Raw genomic sequence first — 24,489 nt, 5'->3', positions numbered from 1 at the left:
AATTTTAGGGCTCTCTTGACAATTTTAAGGATCTCCTGAAAACTCTTGACAATTTTTAAAGCAACATGGTTATTGGATGGTTTATTCTTTTTTTTTTTTTTAATTAATTAATTTATTTATTTATTTTTGGCTGTGTTGGGTCTTCGTTTCTGTGTGAGGGCTTTCTCTAGTTGCGGCAAGCGGGGGCCACTCTTCATCGTGGTGTGCGGGCCTCTCACCATCACGGCCTCTCTTGTTGGGAGCACAGGCTCTAGACGTGCAGGCTCAGTAGTTGTGGCTCACGGGCCTAGTTGCTCTGCGGCATGTGGGATCTTCCCATACCAGGGCTAGAACCCGTGTCCCCTGCATTGGCAGGTGGATTCTCAACCACTGCGCCACCAGGGAAGTCGGGTTTATTCTTTTTTTACGACCAGTAAGAGAAAGTAAATTTGAAAGTATGTAAGGGAAATGCAAACCTTTAACAAAACATATGGATATATTTTCTGAGTTTGAAAATTTTTTAGAAAAAGTAAATTAACTGAAAACATATCTGGCTTTTGTATAAATAAAATATGTAAACTTAAAATATTATGTTATGAAAATAATACATCACAGTTTCTTACTAATTTTCAATGACATCAATGTCATTGGAAATTAAACATTTAGAGAATTAATAAAACATGCATAGAAGAAAAAAAATCTTGTCATATATAAAGACTTCACTTTTTCTCAAATCATATTAGAGTCTACAGATATGCCTTTCTTACAGCAATCCTGCACGCATTTTCAATATGAGATAAAAAGGTATGTCACAAAAATTACAAGGGTTTTGTGCCTGCTGGTGTAGCTGCTGCCACAGCCTCACAAATTGCCTTTTCTTATTTTTTTTTTTTTACAACGGTCCTCACGGTGGATTCATTTGTCTTGAAGCGGCAGTAACCAGAGCTGCAGGTACACATCGAACAGCCCAACGTTTTCTCGTAACGTCGTGACTTTTCTCTGCTTCTTGGGAGCAGGTCCGGCATCACTGGCAGCACTCTGTGTTGGCCCCTGGTGTTCGCTAAGTTCACAGGGCTGCACTAGACACAAGGGAAAATAACGAGAACCGCGAGCCATCACTTTTTACTGGATTCGCGGTCTCCTGGAGGGGACGCGCTCAGGCGGAGGTGATGAGGGTCACGCTTGTCTCAAGGGGGTCCACACCACACGGAACTCAGTGCAGGAGCAACAAGAGGCGGCTAAGAGATCGTTAAAGCAGGACAGCGTGCGCTACAGGCACCTGCACTTTTGTTTACACTTCTCCTAACTGTGAAGGGCGCCACACACCTTCTACAAGTGTTTCTGTAAGTTTTGATAAACGTTAACTTCTTATAATAGATCTGTGTATGCTTCTGACAGTAAATGATAATACAGACTAGTATCTATCAATACGTATATTTTATGCACTCATGACATACCTTTTTCTTAATTTTTTCAGTATTTCTAGGTTACGTGGTTTATCTGCAAGTTTTTTCTAATTGTTATAAATCTCCAAAAAGTTTGGCAATATATTTCTTGAAAAAAATCTGCATAAGTGGACCCGCACAGTTCAAACCTGCATTGTTCAAGGGTCAACTGTACTTTGATTTTACCCGATTATCACTTCTTCTTCAGAAAAACAATGTAATAAACCCTGCCCATTCAGCAAAACAGAATCAAACCAACCAACACACAAGAGCACAAGTGAGGCTCTCAGGAATGGAGTCCAGAACAGCTCAGAGCCAGCTCTAGCAAATCCCATCCCAGACAATGGATGACACCAAGAGCTCACTGTGACGTACGTACCAGCTCTATAACCCTCACAACACTCCTGAGAGCAAATACAGTCACTTCTCCATAGTCTCCACAAGGAGAAATTAACATCCAACCCACGCTCTCACCCAGGTAAAATGCTGCCGGGTGGTGGCACGGTGGAAAGAGCGTGCGTGGCATCACCGCGCCAGGACCCGTGTCACTCTGCTTGCTTAGCTCCCTACTGCACAAAGAAGTCACTCAACTTCTCTGAGCTCCACCAGGTCAGTTCACTTGCCAGATGGGGCGAAACCCACACTTTAGAAAACTGTTCTGAGATGATATGAGATATAAGAACCCATAAAGAATGGATTTGCTTTAATGACTAGATGATGTATGGAATAATCCTATTAATTGATTATATGTAAATGATCAGTCAACGAAGCATTTCAAACCAATTTTCCATAAGTAAATTAAACATTCTGAGATGATATTTAATTTTACAATTTGCATAGCAAAATACCAAACAATTATGACATATGGTTTAAAAATTCTTATTAAGAAGGCCTGAGAGAACAGTTGTAAAGATTTAAGGCATTATAACATAAATATTGTAAGATTTTTCCAAAATCTTTTAACTCAATGAGATTGTCAGTCTGCACAACTAGAGAGCTGGAGTGTGATTAACTTCTAAATCATTTTTAAGCTTAAGGATTCATTAGGAAATTTGGGGCTTATTATCACTGAGCAGTAATGTCTTAATCTCCATGAAATAAAGTTAACTGAAAATTGCTGCTAAGCACATGTTCTCATTCTGGCTGAAGAGCTCACGGACATACACTAGCCTGCAGGAAGCAGGACCTGCAGGAAGCCCAAGTCCACCAAGTGCAGAACCGGGTCGGCTGTGAACGTCCACGCCCTTCGCGGTGACCCAGCCTGGGAGACACGGCTCCCCAGTCCTGGCTCACGCCCTGCATCTGAGGAAGCCCTCCAGCATCAAGCACATCTCAGCTCTTCTCTGAACACTCTGCCAGCCGTCTGCCAACTGATGACTCCGTTAGAGCTCTTGTCTTTCTTGTTTCCAATCACAAATTCAACAAACATCTACTGAGCACTAGCTAGCTGGGTGGGCTGAACAAGGATTCAGGATCCCATCTCAGACCGTGAGGGCCTCAGCCAAGCGGGAGACACAGACACAGAAACTGCCAACACAGTAACACGTAAGACACACCACAGCTACTGTAATTCATTATGAAGGACTGCAGATCCCAAAGGAGGGAGAACTTTTTTTTCCCCAAAAATACGTTAGACTAGGTGTCAGAATACCTGATTTCTGCCCCACTCATACAAAAAGTTTTGAAAACATGACATCCTAGGCAACAGTAACCTGGTATAGGGGAGAGCTCACAGCCTGTGTCAGACTTGAGTTAAAACTCTGTCTCAGTCTGTGATACGTGACCTCAGAGGGCAATGGCACAGATTAAACGACAAAACTAAGCTGGGTGAAAGACAAAAATTCTGCACACAAAACCTGGAACAGAGTAAGGGAACAAGTGACGTTAGCGTTCCTCCACTGTTCCACAATATGACAAAATTAGCTCTTTATCTAAGAAGAAAGAAAAGTATTCAAAATGAGAGGTTTTGCTTTCCTAGAAGAAAATGAAATTACTCCCCTGGAAGAAAAGGCAAAAGGTTGTCTGTATCTGACAATCTTCCAGCACCTCCCAAAGATGTGAGCTGGAGCCTGCCAGGCTTTCGTTTTTAATACCTGCATTGATATAACACTGATTTAATGTAATATCATGGATACCATATTCTGAAGTTAAAATTATTAATATATATATTAATAACACTAAAACTTTTAACACTGGGTATCAAAGATTAACATAAGACAAAATGTGTCACTGACCTCTAAATGCTGTCCAAATTATTGTTACAATATAATTCTCTTTTATCTAATAGCAGTGTCATTGAAGCACACTTAACCTTTGATAAAGAAATTTGGATTGCAATGGTGTTTATACTAGTGTATTTAACTTGGCTTACAATTTATGATGTTTACATAAATAGACTGTTATATACGACATTTTTAGAATCATAGCTTTTTTGTCAACTAAATTTTAGAGACAGACATTTGGAGGAAAGAAGAGCTTTTTGCCTTAAAAAAAAAATCAATATTTGAAAGGCTTCTGTAGCAATAATTATTTGTTAATCTTAGAATTATTATTTGATAATATACATCCCCCAAATTTGACCTACTACATTTGTTTTGAACAGTCATTACAGAACAAGATAATCAACACTAATTGTTTAATGATCACCTTTTTCTATACTCCCCCAGCCTCCCCCTGCCGTATGTACACATACAGAGAGAATTATATATACCATTTTCTGGGGAAAGTTTGTCATAAGCATCTTCATAAATATAATTTCTTCTTATTGTGACATTAATTCCATCCAGAAATGGACCATCTCCTTGAACTTCTTGCTTATCTGCATAAATCAACCTTTGAAAGATCTAACAGAGGGGAAATTATAAGGTTACTTGAAACAACAGATTTTTCGTTATAAACATAAGCAACCAAAAGGAAAAACTGGTAAATAAATCTTAACTTTAACTTTTGTATCTCCATAAACTCTGATACAAATTTTAAAGGCCAAGGTATCAGATACTGATTTTATGCCTTATCAGTAAAAGTGCAGTATTTATATATTTGTAATATTGTTCCTTTTCCCCACTTTACAACAAATTTTAAAAATCCCATGCTATGGCATATTTTCAATATTTCCTTTTGGAAACCTTATATAAAACTCCAGATGGTGGAGGGAAGAAGAGTAGCTTTGGAAAGCTGTACATTAATATTAGTAGGAATATCTCTATAGTGATAAAATTCAAGTAATTTTTTTTATGCTAAAAATCCAGTAGAGGGCACTCGGGAATTATGCAACACCATGTGTATATGTGAGTGTCTATGTGTTTTAATGAAGAAATGTCAATAGCTTTAAATGTTCATCCTGTGAAAAGAGCGGGCAGACCTAAAAAAACCCTCTTGAAGCCATCACCTAAGTAGAGAAGTGTAGTAGGTTTTAGAAATTGCTAAGTAAGTTGGTGAATACAAGCAAAACATTTTTTCAAGAGGTATTTGATTGGATTATGCTTTTATAAATCATGGTCAACTATTAACAATCTAATGAGAAAAACATAAATTATTTAATCAGATAGGCACTAGGCAACTTTAGAGATTTTTTCCACTGGTGTTACTTTTTAACTCTAAGAAGATATAAATAACCACGAAACACATGGAAAGAAACCAAATTCCATACCTTTACTCGCTCCTCAAACGGAACCACAAAGGGCAACTCTGTTAGGATGGCAAGCTGTCTTTCCTCAGACACAGACAGTGGCGGAGACTCCAGACCTACTGCAACACAGTTTAAAACCTTCGTTACTGTGTGTACCTTCCTTTCCAGACTCACAAGGCTACACTCTGTATGGTTCCATTTAAAGACATTCTGGAAAAAGCTGAACTACATACAGGGACAAAAAACCCAACCTGTGGTTGCCAGGGGCCGGGGCAAGGAGCTGGCTACCAAGGCATGAGGTGTTTTCCGGAACGATGAAACTCCTCTACCTGGCTGATCATGGTCAAAAATCACAGACCAGCAGACTAAAGAGCGAACTTCACAGTATGCGAACGACACCTCAATAAACTCGAGTTAAAAGAGTGAGGTCCCAGGGAACTCACCGTCCAGGGTGGACCGCAGGGGGCCGATCCTCCCCATTCGGCGGAACCTCCACGCACTTCTGGACGCCGGGACGTAGAGCTGGGTGACCTGTGGGGACCAGACACCCTGCTTAGTCAGCCCTTCCCCGTGTCCCAGCACACACTTCTACCTTGCCTCATTCGAGCTGCATTGGTGTTTCACATTTATTTAGTTACATCCCTCTCTTCCATCTCCTGTCCTTTTCAGGAGACCTTTTCATAACCTCTCTCCTGTGCTGGCTGCTCTTTTACACTTTTCTAAATATTTTTTCTAAATACATTCCAGGGAAATCTCTACTTGTTCTATTTAACGACGCGCAATATCTGGACATAGTAAATCATCATGCTATGACTGCTTTACGAAGAAAACCACATCACCCTTAAAAAATTAATTTCTCACTATTACCAAACATTCACTCTCATAATTTTTTAAAAAATCGTCTGAATGAGCATCCAAATCAGGCTGGTATCGTATACTGTCCCTGACTCCTTTTCACCTGTCAGGCCCTTCAGCCCTTGTTTCTGCCCCTGCGACTGTGATGAGGAAGCAGAAGCACCTGTCCTGTCATCTTCCCCATCGTGTGGATGTTGCCAATCGCAGCATCATGGTGTCAGCATGTACTTCCAGCCCCTCCACTTCCTATACATCTGTCGTTACACCTGCAAGTTTCGCCAGGCTTGGCTTTCGGCAGAAACACTTCGGAGGCGGACGGTGTCCTCTCCTCGAGAGGCGCGCGCTCAGCACCGCTGGTCGCAGGTCGGCGATGCGAGCGAGAACTTGTGGGAAAACAGCAGTCAGCTGTCAACAGGCACCAGACACACTGCTTGGCTCAGCTGACAGTCTCCCTGGAGCACAGCAGCGGCACAGACCCTCGCCTCCCAGGCCTCCGGCCCACGTCTCCACTGTACTTGAGTGGGGGGCCGACACCTTCTTCACATACTGTCAGCTGGAACACTTCCACGTCGAGGAGGCTCTCACAGCATCGACTCCATGGTTAGCCCACGAACAGTTCATAAAGGAAAGGCAGGCTAGAGGTGTGATTACTTCCTTCTTCCTACCGGTATTTAAGACGAGGGTGGTTCCTCTGCATCCCACAAAGATGGCTAATGAAGTTCTTCTTTTTCGCATCCTTATGAACTCACAGATTCAAACACACTTGACGGTTAGTCCTCTGCACCTACCGTGCTGGCGCTCGCCTCCACCTCTGGCTGCTAGAGCCCCTCGAGACGGCCCCCGGCCCTCACACAATCTCCCGTGGCCCCCGCTCTCAGGTGGAAGAACACGCCACCACCTCGCGCACGTCTTCCCTGGACCTGCCGCAAACCACTGTGCCGAGGACCCTTTCTTTTCGGTGGGAAATGTTCAGAAACCCTGACATGGGCCCCAGGGGCTTTCACTGCTGCAGGACCTGCCACAGCATCTCAGCCTGGCCAGTGGGCAGAGCTCAAGCCACACGCTTAACTCAGAGAGACAATACTCCATGCGGACAAAGCGATGCTTCTAAAACAGCCCTGTTTTCTTTAACATCTCTGTGATCTTGCTTCCTCTGTACCCACCACCCTCTGCCCCCAGCCCCAAGTTTCTGAGATGAATCCAGTCATGAGTTTCTCTGACAAACAACAATGAAAACACCTCATGTCCTTTGTTAATGTTATCCTAATTTATTTTGAAATAGATTATACTATTGAATCGACTTTAGATCTAGATCTTAGTAATATTCAAATTTCTCTGTCCCTTTAGAAAACCAGAAATAAGTTCCATCTCTTAAGTACTAAATATATACTGAAAATAACAATAAAAGCAAAAATTTTTTTTCAACCCCACAAAACCCCATTATGCTTCAATATACTTTGTGGTTAAGAGCAAATTAGGATTAACAACAAATGCAGGATGCTTGTGGAAGCCAATGATATTGCTCTACATTCTACTAGGTGAACTAAGAGTTAGTAACACAAAAGTTTACTGTTAATATTTAGTTACATAATAAGTTAAACAACTTTAAAGGATTTATTCTTCTCCCCCAAAAGATAAAAGCTGAAAAAGTACGTTTAATGAAAAATATTTAAAAGATTTAAAAGTAACACCTTATCTGCTTTAATATCTTCTTGCTCTGACAGCCAGTGATTGGGAGGACAAAAATTTCTCCTCGCGTCTCTGGACTTCAACATTTTCACTAGGTTGGTGATAACCTGAGAGGAAGAACAGAAACACGTCACACACAGGCTCGGGAACTGTGGCAACACTTCTGGTCAGGAGTGAGAGGCCGCGGCACCGCTTCACCTCCGTGCCCGAGGACGCGGGCTTCCGCGGTAAAGAGCTGGCTAGACCGCCACCAGGTCAGTCTGCAGAAAAGTGCCTCGTTCTGTGATTACAGGAGTTAGTTTTAGGTACAAAGCGGTTAATATCTACCGGCAAAGAGAGGAAAATTATTAACACAAATGTGTGCAAGGGCTGATTTCTTAAAAACTGCAAGGGAGGCAGTAATTAAGTTTTAAAACACAAATGGGGAAACGTATTAGCCCATTTGAGCTATAATAAAAGACATCTCCAAGTACAGCAATTTCCCTAAGGTAAAACACATTTCTTATTTTTCTGAAAAACACTCTATTCAAGGCTGCTGGCAGCGGGGGAGGGGTGGGGGGCGGGAAGCGGTGTCCTAGACACACCTGTCAACCTTCCAAAAAGAAAGACGATTTCAGTATTTCCCTTACGCAAGCCTCTGGAATTAGGTCTGCGTCCTAGTGCAATTCCACGCAAACCCAGCGTAACGTCCTTCAGAAAGCCTCCCCCCACGCTCTGGCTACCCAACCCCCCACATTATCATAGTCTAGTCCTTCACTGCTGGTTTCCCGATGAGCATCTGCCCCTCTCTGGCTGTGCGGTAAGCCCCCCATGAACAGAACCCAAGTACCTACCAAGAAAACTAGTAGGTACCTGATGATGGACAACTGTATAATAAATTCTGTGATGTACGATTAAAGAGATCTTAATGGTACTGTTTATTTAAAAAAGACATGAAGTTATACATTAAATAGAAATGTGTTTTGTAATAAACAAAGATAAACCAACACAAAGTTGTAAAACCAAAGTTTTAAACCTTTACAACCAGGAGTTGATCATACAACTACTATGTAGTTAATGACTATGATGGTATTTTCTGAAAAAGTCAGCCAGGCTTCTGTACACATTGCCTCTAATTCAGTAAAATATAATTGGAATAAAGAACTAGGAAATGTCATTGTGTGTCCAATGAAAGTGGGTAAGAAAGGGTCCTTGGTTGATATCTCAGGCCACTATGACACCAACACCGGTTGGATGATCTGCCCAGTGACAGAGAAAAAGTAATGCTTGAGCGGTTTGGCCATCCAGACAAAACCACATTAGCAAAAACCTCTCAAGATCTAGAACACAGCTTGTACACTGGTGGATATATCTTGCCAATTTAGCTGTGATGTCTACCTTGTGGTATTTTAAAGCCTATTGTAATACTATGGTACTGTCCTTTTTGAATCAGCAGAAATGAGCAAAGGTAAGCAGTCAGTTGCTCAGGGGTCAGGTTACACACATGCAATGTTTTACAATGACTGATTTTAAGTACAGCTGAGGTAGACTGAGAAAGGCCTGGTCTTTGGTTCTATCTGGTTAACTGCTGGTCATAAACAGAGTAAGGCCATTGACCTACGGCACCAACTCTGGGAAGTCTCTCGCTACTGCTCTTCAGAAGAAAAGACAAGATCCCAATAAGTTCATTCCATGTGCTCTCTGGGTCTGGGACAAATTCAGTCGGGTCCACGCAGATCGCACCAACAGATGCTCTTCCCACAGTGGAGAGTGAAGTACAGTCTTGTGGCAGGACGCACATTATGTCTTACCTCTCCTTTTACCTAACCAATTACATCGGTATTTTGAGTAAATTTGGATTTAATAGACATTGTGCTGAAATTTACCCCCAACACACCACAACTGTTGACAAAAGACGTGCTTTCTGACAAACACTTACGTGTGTTTATTTAATTGCACCCATTAACTTATGGCTCTCACACAACACCCCAGACTCTTGCACCATCCCCACGGCACACGCTCAGGTTCACAGCTGCCTGACCCCGAGGAGCGAGGCGTCATCCACCTCCTGGTACTCACCACCATCCAATCTATGCTGATGAGGACACTTCTTTTCTATAGGTCACAAACATTATCAAACTATCTAAGAGGTAATTAATGCCGTAATTTACATTCCTCTTTTAAATTACTGTGAAATTAAACATTATAAAGTTTCAATATATGGCATTCCCTTTCATATCTTCATATTCTAAATATGAAAAAGAAGTAACATAAAATGTCCTATCCTAGTATCACTGATCCTCTTTCAAAAATATAGGAGAGAAAGAGAGAGGTGGGAAGGGAGGCACGGGGGGTCGGGGGAGAAAGGAGGAAAGCAGAAGGTACAAAGTGATGTGGGCCTGAGATATGGCAAGGAAGGGATGTCAACAGACGGCACTGTGGAAAAAGCATATCTTAACAAACTAAAGCTGACAGGAAAGAAAACTTGAGGATGAGCCCTAAATAGGACTGCCAGAGAAAATACAGGACACCTAGACAAAGTTGAATTCCAGATAAACGTCAAATGAATTTTTTAGTATAAATATGACCCAAATATTGCTTTATTCGAAATATTGATTTTTAAAAAGTATAAATGTGTCCAAAATATTGCACAGGACATACTTGTATGTAAAATGCATTTGTTGTTTATCTGAAATCCAAATTTAACTGGGTGACACATATTTTCATGTGTTAAATCTGGCAATATGAGCCCTGGACCAATTCCCCAAATATTTTAGAAATGTCAGATCCCCTAAAAAACATTCTTCTCCTTTAACTATTTTTCTTCTAAGTTTTAGAGAAAAATACAAATTTTAAGTAACCATGAAAATTTTAACTGGATCCATTCTGTGATTTCAGAACACCTTTAAACACATTCCCTTTCTCTGCATTCATTTTCAGTATCACAAACTGCTAGAAATATTTAGTACTGAAAAAGCAAAGTTTACATAGGTAACTATTAAAAAACCACGTAAACTGACGAAAGAGTGTCACAGGTAAGGAAAACTGAAGTAACGATTTTACACTGGATCAATACAGACGCCCAGTGTTGAGATCAAAAGACAGTTTCTCTTTCAGTTAATTTTATCAAATCTCCTCGCACAGATATGCCTACTACAGAAGACAGGACCAGCACCGAGAGCCTGGCAGGATTAACTTCAGTCGTGGGGTGCAAGTCTGCAAACTGAGATCAGAGGTTACTAATATCTGCCCAAAGGGAATTCACCGCACAGTCAGGCCTGTGGGTCAACCCAGCTGCATTTCAGAACCTCCTGCTGACAAACACCCCAAAGGGCACCACCAACAGCAACTGGAACTTAGTTCACCTGAGGTGAGCCCGTCAATAATTGTTAACTGATCCCTAGGAGATCGTGAAACACAGTGAGACTTGAGAACCAGTGTGTTAAGAAATATGAAATAAAACAGCAAACAAGCAGACACTGGGATAACTACATGTACCTCACTCAATACACAGTTTTGGCAGACTTTAACAGTTATAAATATAGTAGTATTATATTTTACGTGATACGTTTAACTCTTGTCTCCCATGTCATCTTCTTCCGTGCTGGATCTAAACTTTAATACTTAAAAACTAACAAAATTACTGAAGCAAATACTCAGAAATGCACAAAACTGTTATGCGTGTTTGATTATTCGCCACTGAAATAAAAAACAGGTGATACCAGGGAACTCCCTGGTAGTCCAGGGATTGAGACTCTGCGCTTTCACTGCTGAGGGCCAGGGTTCAATCCCTGGTCGGGGAACTAAGATCCCACAAGCAGCGCAGACAAAAAAAAAAAAAAAAACAACAAAAACCAGAACAGGTGACACCTACAAGCAGGTTTCCCTTAACCCCAATGTTAAAAGGACCAAGCAGATGACTGATTAGAAACACACAGATGACTCACAAAAATCACACCTGACAACGGTCCAAGTTAAAGATTTTAAGTTAACACGCACTATTCCACAAGATTACTGTATGTATGAAACTTCACTGGCTATGATGATCACAAGAAAATCATGAACTTAGGGAAATAATCTTAAGCATTACATATATTACATCATAGAATAAATTTATATATATAAATAATAATATATCTGATGATGACTTAAAGCAACAGATGTTCAACTATGATATTTCTCAATGGAGATCACTGATATTTAGCTTTATTATTGCAACAAAAAAATACATATAGTCCAAATCTTGAAAGGCAACTGTAATAATCTTTTTATCTTAAATCTGGTATGTAAATTCGAACATCTTAGGTAATTATCTTAAAACTTCAAAACAAAGCATAGGACACAGCACATAATTTATGGGTACCTAAGTGTGGTAAATGTGTGATGTGATAAATATACAATAAAGAATTTTTTACATTTTGATTTCATAATGAAGAATATGTAAAAATGAAATACAGGGCTTCCCTGGTGGCGCAGTGGTTAAGAATCCACCTGCCAATGCAAAGGACACGGGTTCGAGCCCTGGTCCGGGAAGATCCCATATGCCACGGAGCGACTAAGCCCGCGTGCCACAACTACTGAAGCCCGCACGCCGAGAGCCCGTGCTCCGCAACAAGAGAAGCCACCACAATGAGAAGCCTGTGCCCCGCAACGAAGGGTAGCCCCCGCTCGCCGCAACCAGAGAAAGCCCGCGCGCAGCAATGAAGACCCAACGCAGCCAAAAGTAAATACATAAATAAATGATTTTTTTAAAAAAATGAAATACAAGAAAAACCAGTGAAGTACCAGCTCTTAAGATTATCATCTCATGAAAGGCCAGAATGACGATTTTCCTAGTGTAATCCAAAGTTCAGAAGGACTTCAGCAGTTCTTTTTTCCATCCCGCGTGCTCTTAGCTTTGTTTGCTCTAGCGCAACATCGTCCGTTGAAAGTCTCTCTTTTTCGTTATGTACTGACACTCAAAGAACAGGGACTCCGTCCACTTCACTTATGACTCCCCAGCACAGGGTGGAGCCAATGTCCTGGGATCAACACCGCGGATGCTTAAATAATTGACAACAACGACACCCTAGCCTACAGAAGTCATTAAGTGTAAGGATTCCTGCTGTCAACAGTGACTATTTGTTAAAGTTGGTTTCTTTTAAAAGTCAAAGTATTCTGCAGCATGTTTAAAACACTACAAAATTATTTCTTGAAGTCAAACATAGAGAAGGACACGGGGCAGCTCTGCCACCGCGAAGGGAGCCTGGGTTCGCCTCACTGGCCGACACCGACGGTTAATAGCGGCACGTTTCTGTTACAACGAGGCATTGCTGTGGCTTTCATGGTTAACTTTTTTAAAGAGTCTTTTCGAAACTGAAAAATGCAAACCAACCACCAGGAAAGTGAAACTCCCACGTACTGCAGCCCTGTCTGTCTGTCTGGTGCATGCAGGTAAGGCAGGCGCGAGGCCTCCCTCCCGGTCCCTCCTTTCAGGCGGCTCCAGTTCAGTTTGGCAGCTGCACACAAAGGCAAATCAAACAGGAGCTCCCATCACCTCACAGGGCTAAAGCGATTATAGCTGTAAATTACACTTCAAGAGGAGTTTATAAATTTGATAAATGCATAAACTGTTTTAGCAGTGTCAATGCAGGGCTTGGAAACTGACCTCAATTCTTACAGTGACAAAGAAAGATGACTCCATCCACTTAAAAGTCTATGTTCTGTGACCAGCCCCCAGAGCCTCTCTCAGAAATTAGTCTGAGAGGACCATCAGGAGGCTGAAAAATGAAAATGGTTGGTGGTTGAAGGAGTCAGGTCTCATCATGTGCAACTCTGTCAAAATCAACAGAAGGCAGGAAGTCACTGGCAAAATGCTACTACTTCCTTTGGTTGATTCTACCTTGAATTCTTCAGCTAAAATCTGACACTGAAATATACAGAAAATGCTAAACGTTTATTTTCATACTTTTCAGAGGGACAATGGAGAGGAGCAGCTGAGTTCACACGCTGCCTCCATCATCTACTAGCTATGTGACCTCATCTGTAAAATGGGGATAATTATAGTATTCTCCTCACAGAATTATTGCTTTATATGAACTAATATATGTAAAGCCCTTAGAATATTGTCTGAAACACAGCAATCACTGAGGGTTAAATTCTTATTATTTCATATTAAGGATAATTTTTTTCTTAAAAGAAAAACTAACAGCAGCTGAATCCTTTCAAAGACTTGCCTTGATTTTGTTTTGTTTTGTTTTCTGGGCTCAGCTCAATAGCAGGCAGTACAAAATAAAAAAATCTTTTTCGAAGAACAGGAATCTCATTCAGAAACTTGTCTTCAAACAAGCCTGTTCTAAACTCAGAAGATCTTTATAACAACTCAATTTCAAACCTAAAACAATCCTGTTCCAAAAAAGGTGAACTTTTACCCTAATTTAAAAAAAAAAAAAAAACCCTCAATCCTTAATAAAGTAGTAATGAGTCATTTTGAGGCATAAGAAAAAATTCACTACAAAATTTTCATTTAATGGTTAAGCAAAATAAAATAGGACCAGGGAAAAAGCACCTTATACAGCATTATTAAATTCAGATGCTTCTGGGTCCTAAAGATAAGCCTGTCATATGAAAATTATGAAATTCTGCATAGATGCTATAAAATAATGAAATTATCTGATACTGTACACAAAACCTGATACCATACATAATGAAAAGTTTTACTAACAAAGATCCCCGAGTTTAATTAAATACTTAAAAGAAAAACATACATGCTACCATTATACCCATATCCAGGAAAAGCTTCCATAAGAATTACAAGTTTTAAATGGGCGATATAGCTTATTTTTAACTTAGAAAAGATGCAAAAGTGTCAGTCTTTAAGCAAGGATATATTAAAGGGCTCAACAAGTGACCCTAAAAGTTTACTTAGAAATATAGAGATAGGTAATTGAAATAAATTGTGCAAACATATATTACATCAATCTGCACAAATTATAAATTCAATGATGCGTTAGCACTGTATTCAGTGCAATCAAAACATTATCAGTTACTCTCACTGCTACTAATGCTCGTGCTCATAAGTGAAATGTGTTGTAAAATCGGGCAGAATGGGCTGGACAGAGCCTATCGTGTGCTCGTAGGATGAATAAGCAGTCCTTAATTAGCCCATCAGGTTAAGTGCAAGCATTAATGGGCCTTTCCTAAAGTCTAGCTTGACATCTTTCTCCAAACATGGCCAAGAAGAAAGTTCCATTAGCAATATTAATACAAGCTTAGTTGATCATTTTCATTCAATTAACTTCTTTCAATTAAATAGATAGCTTGACAAAAGCAGTGATAAAAGACCTAAAGGGACAGCTGATGACTCGAACTGAACATTAGCGTGCGAGAGGTCGCCAGTATTAAACGGACTGTAAATCTAGCATTCAATTTGGAAAATGCATTTCTTCTGCTCTTACTCCTTTAATGAGCGATTTTAGCTGACTAGATGTGTTTGCTGCAGAAATTTCATGGGAAGTCAAGCACCCTTTTTCTTTTCTTTTTTTCTACCCCAGTAGTTCTATTCTCAGTGGTGGTGGTTTCCTGCCAACATTCCAGCCATGGTAACTCATAACTTCTCTTTCTGCATGGTTAAAAATGAAGATATTTTAAAATAATTTATATTCAACTTACATTAAGTTAATGATCTTATTCTACCTTTGTTACTCAATTTCTTAAAAGATTAAATACATAAAATCTGTAAGAGATTTTTTAGTGAAAAATAAAACTGAAAACATTAAAAAAATTTCAACTATACATCACCTTGTCATTGGAAGTACTTGGGGCAATTTATAAAAGATACATGTAACAATGTAGAAACAAGGCTTTAAAAGGAGGCAAATGTAAAATGAAAATGACTTTTCTTAAAAGTTTTTCAAACTAACAATTATGCCTGAAACAAACCTGTATTTCTATTCTTCTAAAATGAGTCAATTCAAAAAAAATCTGTACATTATTTAACCTCAGTAAACAAAAATGTTCATATACTCATTACCTTAAATAACTGAATCCATCGTTTCTGTTCCATCTGTATACACTGCTGCATTTCAGAATTAGTAGTAACTCCAATACTTTGAAATGCTATAATATATTCTTCTCGAACTTCTGGTTTTGTTTCTGGATAAGCCAACTTGATGATCCCTAAGCACGCATCTCGAAGGCATCGAGACAGCATTATCAGCTCTTCTAAAGTAAAAGGCATCATTGATGATTGTCTCTGACCTACAACTGAAACACATAATCCAAGTTTCTATCATATTTGGGTTTTTTTTTTTTCATTTCTTAACACACACTGAAAGACTTAAGAGGCTTAAAACTTTTCTATCACCTATGAAAATGGACAGGCCATGAGGCCAGCAACAAACCAATTCCTCAAAATTCTTACCTTCTATGGGATCACCGAAGAATTCATTATCATGTATGGAAATCAGTGAATGACTAAACAAGGAGCTGAAAAGGTAAAAGAGTGGGATGATTCTACTAGAATCTTCAAAAGACATAGGAGAACCCCTTGATATCACCTGAAGCAATGGTACCATAGACCTAGAATCGGGAAAAAGGAGAAAAAAAACCACAATGATTTAGTTTGGGAACAAATTAAGGCATGACATCAGACAGATATAATCAGGGAAAATAACGTTCACATTAGCAATTAAACTACTTCCAGGGGAGGCAAAGTCATTCTAATAATATAGGTTAACAAATAACATAAATTAAAGAATAGGACACCAAGCCACCACTCTTTATTAATGCTCCTGCTACTATCTTCAACTGGATAAACTTAGTAATTTGAGAGTGAGCCAGTGGTCCCAAGGTTCACTGGAAGAACAGAGAGTAAGTAACGCCACTCTTAAAGACACACACTTTACTTTTATGTTGAAAACCACCCCCTTTCCCCTCTACAAAGGCAGATGGGTCTGGTCTCATGAAAAATTTATCCAGCCACTTACATTTAGGAACATTCAGAACAGTGAAATGTTGAGCCCAAATTAGAACCTTCAGGCTGTCTCCCCTTTAGATGCTGGGCCTTGTTTCCACCTACCAGCCCCGTTACCGTCACTGGTTACTGCTCCCACTTTTACGAGGAGTCCTGAGACCGCCTGGGGCCGCTCTAAAGCGCGCCAGTCTCTTTCCCCTCCCAAGAGCTGCGAGCTATCACGTCTCCTTCTCCCTCCTGGTTAAACGCGGCTCTCTCTCTCGTGGAGCACTCAGCTCCCAGAGGCTCCCCGTGAGCTCCTCCCCAACGATAAAGCCCCGCCGCCGCTCCAGTGTGTCCAGCGGTCCTGGGTTCGCAGACCTTGTGGGCAAGATCGATCTCTCATCTTCCTCCATCCGCACCTGCACCTCGAACATCAATTTCCCCCAAACCACAGTTACCTAGGAGGCGACATGTGACCAGGAGTCAGGACCGCAAATTCCCCAGGGGCCGGCCCACCGCTGTCCCAAGTCACATGGGCGAGCAGAGCAGGAGCTGAGGCCTGGCTGAGGCGCTGTCCTCGCTGGGGGCTCTGGTCAGCTCGGATGAGCCACCTGGAGCTCTAGGGTGTCCACGGGGCACAGTTCAGGGGACAGCAGGCCACCACCGGGGCTGGAGCGCAGGGCCCGGCTGTGCAGCCTGGGCTCGGCTCCCGCCGAGGAGCGGCACACGCGGGCCAGCGCCCCGCGTGGCCCCAGCGCTCAGCACAGAGCACCACGCTGAGTGAAAGCCATCCGTGCAAAATAAAAGTGCAGTGAGGACAGACACAAAGGGACAGGCACGCTGTCTTCCCTCCTCGCCAACCTGGGGACGACAGAAAAAGGCTGTGTGCCTGGGGCACCGCACAGCAGTGGCCAAGTCCCAAAAGGACAGCAGCCCCCTTCTCCCCCAGGTCACCCCCACCAAGCCTAGCCCTGTGCCATCCACACAGGAGAACAAAAGGGTACGGTCATTTGTTTTGCTGATACTGGTAAAACTAATAGTTTGTATCTTTTAGTTCCCTTGTCACTAACTGCAGAAGTACAAAAACAATGGATAATGTTGACAAACACTATTTAGGGGGACATGGCACAGGTCGAGTTAAGCAGCTGCAACGCGGAGAAAGTATTTCCTGAATCTAAGAGGGCGATAAAGCCGCTTTCAGCTGTGACCCGTCAATAATCCTTGGGTCTAAATTCAGCATCGGCGTCAGTTATGCACATATATGCCAGGACGCATGAAACTCTTACACTGCTTCCCTAAAGAAAGATGAGGGCAATTATTCACCATTAGTTTATTTGTTCTCTTTAACCCCCTGTGAGGTAGGCAAAAGGAATTAACCGTGTTCATGTGAATGAGAGGAAGCGTCACGGGCAGGAAGGGTCAGCTGCGCGCCTGGGGCCTCATCCAGCTGGGACTGAAATGAAACACGTCTCCTGATTCTCTGCTGGCTGCTCTTTCCGCCATCAACACTGACTCAGATACTCCTCTAAAAACAGGTCAAAGACTTATGTGCAAATAAGAAGTCCGTAATTTACCGTAATGAAAGGAAAGACACTGATTCGTGACTCGGAGAGTTGGCTGGATTAGGAGCACAGACGAGACCTCAGACAAACCCTCACCTCTGTACACACCCTCAGAACAGGGGTTTCCACAGGGGGCCGGGCAACTGCCCCTCTCCCCCTCAAGTGAAAGAGCTTCTCGTCGTCTCTAGAAGCTTCTAGTGAATGCATTCTTGCCTTGAAAAGCTTTAAGAGGGCTACTGTAAGTACTACTAACCACTGGAGTCAATGTGAAAAGAAATGGGCAGGATATACTCAAAACAGGCCCTACTGAGTTAAAGACAATAAACGAACCACACCAGCCTCACCACACAGGCCCGTGACAGGGCAAAACACCCTCAGGTTAGGCTCTGGTAAAGAGAGGCCTATCAGAAAACAGAAACCAGCTGCCCATACGCCCCTCCAGCTTCACCTGCAGCCCGGTCACCGAGGAGCCCGTGAGGCCACAGATCCGGGCTTCTAACCCAGGCCCCGAACCCAAGCCTCAGGGCTGGGGCAAAGAAGTCTGCACTCTGACACGCTCCTCTAATGAGCCCTATGCTCGCTGAAGCTCAGAAGTCCCGGCTGTGTAAGTCCCGCCACGAAACCATTGATGTTTTCAAGTTACACTTAAAGCCATTTTCAGGAAAATCAGGCATTTCATCTTAACTTTATTCCAATAATAAACAGGATGAGATACACATTAGGAATGTGTTAATACACTGTAAGTTTCCTGAGGGACTTTATTTTAATAAATTAAATTACAAAGAAATTCATTCTCAAATGAGCTTTTAAGAAATAATGAGTTTTTAAAAATTTGTATAACTTTACTAACTTCTAATATTAATAATTTAATATAATCAATACTACCTCATTTTTCTTTCACACGCCATGACTCCATCTCCTCACCAGGAGACAAATGCCATAAACAAACAGGCAACCATCAGGCAGAGCCAGGGCAGGACCTCTGTTGCTAAGCTGAGACACTTGGAGACCAATGATAACTTCCGGTTCCAATGATCCCCAATCTTCTTTTGCCCTAAACAAACCTGTCATTCGTGAATGTCAAGGCGGGCATAGTCATAAGTGTTTGAAATACACACACACACACACACACACACACACAACTAGAAACCTTACATTTTAATTTGAAAATAACAGGATATAAAAGATATTTTCTAGACCTTCGGCTGGCTATCTCTCTCACATCTCTCCTGCTGCTGCACACTGTTGATACGAGATACATGGCTCCACCCTTCTGAGTTTCATCAGCTCCAGTGCTGTCATTCAAAACTCCCTTCAGTCATGTAAGATGCATTAAAATTACATGAAAAAAACATGAAAGTAACTCAAAGTTACGCTACGAGTACCCTGCCCTTCCTCTAGCAGTGAGAAGAGGACTGGACCTGGGCTCCTTTGGCACAGGGCTGGCTGGGACTCACCCGAAGGCACTGAAACGGGACCATCTCGTCCTCCACACACCACAGTGACAAGCCTGAGACCCAAAGAGCGCCACACGTGTACCATGTCACAGACCAAGGGAGACTGCAGGTGGATGCACAGTGAAATGCTGGACACCCCAAACTCACCCACCAGGAAGGCTATTTCTTGTCTCAAAAGAGTATAAAATTTGTTTGAAAAAGGAAAGGAGGACTTCCCTCCCTGCTGGCGCAGTGGTTAAGAATCCACCTGCCGATACAGGGGACATGGGTTCGAGCCCTGGTCTGGGAAGATCCCACATGACGCAGAGCAACTAAGCCCGTGCACCACAACTACAGAGCCTGCACTCTAGAGCCCACGAGCCACAACTACTGAAGCCCACATGCCGCAACTACTGAAGCCCTGCGTGCCTAGAGCCCGTGCTCTGCAACAAGAGAAGCCACTGCAATGAGAAGCCCACACACCGCAACGAAGAGTAGCCCCTGCTCGCCACAACTAGAGAAAGCCCACACACAGCAACAAAGACCCAACGCGGCCAAAAATAAATAAATAATATAATACAATATAATATTATATATATATATATATATATATATATATATATATATATTAAAAAAAACGGAAACCCTCTTCTTTCCAAAGGCTTGCCCTAAAACGAAGAAGTGCTTTGCTTCCCAGGACAGGCTGGCCCGCGGCTGCAGGCAATACGGTGCTGGCTGTGATCGCCATGCCGTGCAAGTACACTTTAGAAGCTGAGTCTCCAGTGAACTGAGTTACACACTTCTTTTCACACTACAGTACAGAAGGATTGGCTCAGACCCCAGACAGAGGAGAAATTCATCATGGTAATGGCCTCCGTCCATTTACCGTGAAGGATTTTTTAATATTAAATTCTCTACATATTATGCATTCAATAAATATGTACATTAAAGATTCTAGCTTTCAAGTTACATGATTCACATAAAAAATCAAATTATTTCAACAAAAAGGTTTAGAAACCAATTTCTACAATACTTTATATGTTTTAATGTTTGTAATGATGGTATAAACTTGCTTCTAATCTATATTTTCACTATCAAAAGCAGAGAAAAGACATACGAAGCAAAGAAATTTCAAGTTTCTGATTTTCAAAACATGACTAGTTTTTTTTGTTTGTTTTTTTTTTTTTGGCTGTGCCACACGGCACGCGGGATCTTAGTTCCCAACCAGGGATTGAACCCATACCACCTGCAGAGGAGTCTTAACCACTAGGCCATCAGGGAAGTCCTGACTAGGATTTTTAAAACAAATTTACCCTCAGATAAAGCCATACTCTTAATAATATACACAGATAAACAACTGTAAAGTTAGGCATTAATTTTTTCACTTCGTGAAATTGAGACCATCTAGAATTTTTCTTCTAATATGAAATAAGCTAAGTATAAGTAGTACTTAAAAGTACCTTCTTACAGTGCTTTTTATTAGATCGCCACTTTCCATGTCCTTAAGCTCAATTTCTAAGTCTGTATAACACATACCCTGTGATCATCCGTGTTGTCATAGAAGATATGAGAAACCAAAGGTGTCTCAGAAACCTGGCATTGAAGGCTAAACTGTAGAGAAGCCTAAAAAGGAAGAGGGGAAATAAAAAAGAGTTAGCAAATATTCATTCAATATACTTCTTCAAAAAGAAAAAAGCTATAAACTGAAAATAATGTACAATTTAGAAAATGTCTGTATTAACACCACAAATCACTTCCTTCCTACAGCAGGCTGCTTAAGGAGTACAAATGAGAACTAGTCCTTGCACCCCAACTGTGAGAGCCACTGTCTACTGTTACGGAGCTAAGCTGGCCCTGAGCTGAGCCTATGAGACCAACCCCAAAGAGAACCGGGCGGGCCGTTTTAAAGCACAAGCTGAGTTTGCTGCCCCTCTGAGTACGTATCATAACATATTACTACATCACAATATTATGTATTGTTAATATTATTACTACCAATACACATTAACATTTTAAAAATATTTTAATAATCTTTATATTTATATTTAATAATTTTAAAAATATTTTAATATCTAACTGATTTTAACATCCCCCCTTTAAAACAAGCACATAAAAATGTGTTTTTTAATGTTAACTAACATCTCAAAACTAATTTAAATCTAAAAACATATTTTAAAGGCTTTAAAAACCCCTCCTGTATAATATCAATTTGATTTAAAAGGCTAAGGAACTTTGTGGGTAACCAAGTTTAACTTTAAATTAGCTTTACTTAGTATACTGCATTTTTGTAATAGGATGTAATTTTTTGTCACAAAGTTATAATCAGGAGAAAAAACCTGCATAAAACATTTTTACACTCTTTTTAAAAAAGGGTACAATCTAGTATAATTTTAGAAGGGCAGGCGTCAAAAATCAAATTTCAAACTCATGAGACTAAATCACAGTAAAAAAGGTTTAGGATGGTAGGAAAATGCGGTTTTAAGAGAGGGATGTGATCTTACTTTAGAACCATCTCAAAAGAACAAGAAGGTAGAAGAGCAAAGACAAAGCTGGGTAGCAAGCAGAACTGAAGAGCATGAAAACTTTCCCTGTGGTGTTAGAGAAGGCACAAGGAATGATCCCGGAATGAAAACTTGAAGATGAAAGTATTCTGAGGACAGAATTCCGTATTTTTAATACCCATATATCATCTAGTCCTATCTACTTTTTATGGGATGCTGAAATTAACACTGAATCACTGGATTTTCAGGGGAAAGAGCTTTGAGACGGTGTCTGACCCCCAAAGTTGTCAAGTCAGCTTATGACGGAGCAAGTAGCAGCCCCCAGGCTCCTGAGGAACTAGAAGAGAGCTCCTCTATCTCCTCAACAGTGCGACCACCAGCCCTGGGGTCTCCTGAGACCATCCCCAGGTCCTTTCCTGAGAAATGGCCATTAACAGTAACTGGACGATCTGACTAAATAAAAGCACTATGCAGTGTGTATCCACAATTCTCTATGGAGTTAATTACCACAGTTACTGTAAACTGTATTGAGTATAATACAAAATATTTTAATAGACTAAATTTTGCAAAAAGTGTATTAATTTAAATGCCCATAGTGGAAGAGAAAGGAATAGGGTTTAGATAAATAAGTCACTCTTCAATATAAAAGTCTCAAATTTAATTGCTTATTTTCCTGCATTCAATCAAAAACACCAGATAGATTCTTCAGCATTAGCAATTTCTGAGTCTACAACAGGGATTATGGAGTACTGGTTTTTAAAAATCCAATCCAATTTTAGTGTGGTGCATTTTGAGACGTTCAAATGGCATTAAAAGCACAATCATTTAAAAAATAGTGGAAGCATACAAGAATATGTGAAATTTACCTAGAATCATGAATCTTAGGCTAGAAAGAATCTATTAGATCATTTAGCCCAACCACTCTTCAAGTGTCACGTAGACCAAAAGCAACCTGTTTTTATCAGAAAACGAGGGGACTGTGCTACATCAATTCTAAGGTCTTTTCCAGCTTAAAAATATGATGATTCTACAAAAGTGAGTTATGTTTGTCACAAGTACATACTTAATAAATGGTAACAACACTATACTAATTCATTAGGTTGAGAAATTAAAACAAAAATTATTGGTATAACAAAAAATGGTAAGAACACAATAAATCATAGGAGATCAGTTAAATAAACCATGGAAAACAGAATAAAAACAAAGCTATAAAAAACATGAACTTTCAACATGAAGGAATTCTAGAAGGTAATATCTGCTTGCCTTCTTTCTCTTTCATCAAGAAATTAAGGTCTTTTAAAAGAGTGTACCATCTAGTATAATTTTACTGACACGATTTCTTAAATTCGTGTTAAATATAAATACTAACACTTGGCACCTCAAAGGTCTGAGGAACAACGTACCGTAAGTAGGTGTTTCCTTTGCTCTTTTTTCTTAACAACAACAACACAAGGGAAAAGATCTTTAGCAACATTTCATCCCATCTTCCCAAAAATAATCAGTTAATACCTCGGAATAAATCATCCAGACACGGTGGACAGATGTAAACAAAAATGGGTTCTCCCAATACATTCTCTTACAACACAGTTTTTCACCTACAATTGTAACTAACATCTTTCCACATGAATACATACACATATTTCTGAAACATCATTTTAATGGCTACACATGTCAAAAGTTATATTTCAAGTTAATTTTTTTCAAGTTAATTTTGAAACAACTACAGTTCCTAAATTAACCACTCAATAGGCAGTAATAAAACAAATTATTAAACCTTTTTTATAAATTAATAAAGGTTATTTGGGACTTTCCTGCTAAAAGCTAAGGAAGTGAAGTATTCTTTACATATACTGGGATATATTAAAAATTACCCATTAAGCTTTATTTAGCTGAGACAACCCTATGAGTTAATCAGTAAAGGACTATTCAAGTTATTAAAGAGAACACAATGGAAGACTCCCGCTCACACACAGGCAGTAAAGGTCATGACAGCAAGGCATTCTCAGAGACTTCCTCTGTATGTAAAGGTGTCACAGGTAAGAGAAATATGACAAGTCACCCACCCAAAGACCATTCTGCTCTTGCTGCACACGAGTGCAAATGTGATACTTTGTGTTTTCCTGCTGAAAGTTATCACTTTTTTGGCAAAAGCAATATTAAAATACACATATAAATTTTACCTGTGAATAATGCAAGACTAAAAATAAGCTCCAAATTGCCTTACTGATAATAAAAATTTTAAGACGTATTTCAGCTTGAAGCAACCTAAAACATATTTTCTTCACAAACTAGGAACTAAGAGCAGAAGATAAGCTTCAGACATACAGCTGTGTTAAACTAACATCCCAGTGCTGAAACCATGACCAGGGTAAACAGACAGTTCCCTTTCCCCTGGTAATTAATTTTCTTTAATTTTAAGATGAACCGATTCAAAAAATGTGCCTTCCCTCATATTAGTTTAAATTAAAATGGGAGAAAGC

At 40.5% G+C, this 24,489-nt stretch overlaps 1 protein-coding gene across 4 annotated transcripts in view; it reads right to left on the bottom strand.

Moving 5' to 3' along the window:
- UBE3C (ubiquitin protein ligase E3C) overlaps window positions 1–24,489 on the bottom strand; it is a 122,032-nt gene that overhangs the window by 48,893 nt on the left and 48,650 nt on the right. For 3 of the 4 annotated variants that reach the window (XM_082472626.1, XM_082472628.1, XM_082472629.1), the window contains 7 exons: window positions 21,045–21,131; window positions 15,977–16,134; window positions 15,587–15,819; window positions 7,599–7,703; window positions 5,496–5,583; window positions 5,074–5,171; window positions 4,135–4,267 (listed from right to left, as the gene is read on the bottom strand). In XM_082472626.1, coding sequence (XP_082328752.1) covers window positions 4,135–4,267; window positions 5,074–5,171; window positions 5,496–5,583; window positions 7,599–7,703; window positions 15,587–15,819; window positions 15,977–16,134; window positions 21,045–21,131 — 902 coding nt within the window. The remainder of the gene's footprint in view (window positions 1–4,134; window positions 4,268–5,073; window positions 5,172–5,495; window positions 5,584–7,598; window positions 7,704–15,586; window positions 15,820–15,976; window positions 16,135–21,044; window positions 21,132–24,489) is intronic. The other variant, XM_082472627.1, reaches the window with a different exon arrangement.

Source organism: Balaenoptera physalus (genome assembly GCF_965194825.1).
Source record: "Balaenoptera physalus genome assembly, chromosome: 8".
Taxonomy (NCBI): domain Eukaryota; kingdom Metazoa; phylum Chordata; class Mammalia; order Artiodactyla; family Balaenopteridae; genus Balaenoptera; species Balaenoptera physalus.
Note: the sequence above shows the minus strand (reverse complement) of the source record. Positions and strands in the feature narration are given on the sequence as shown.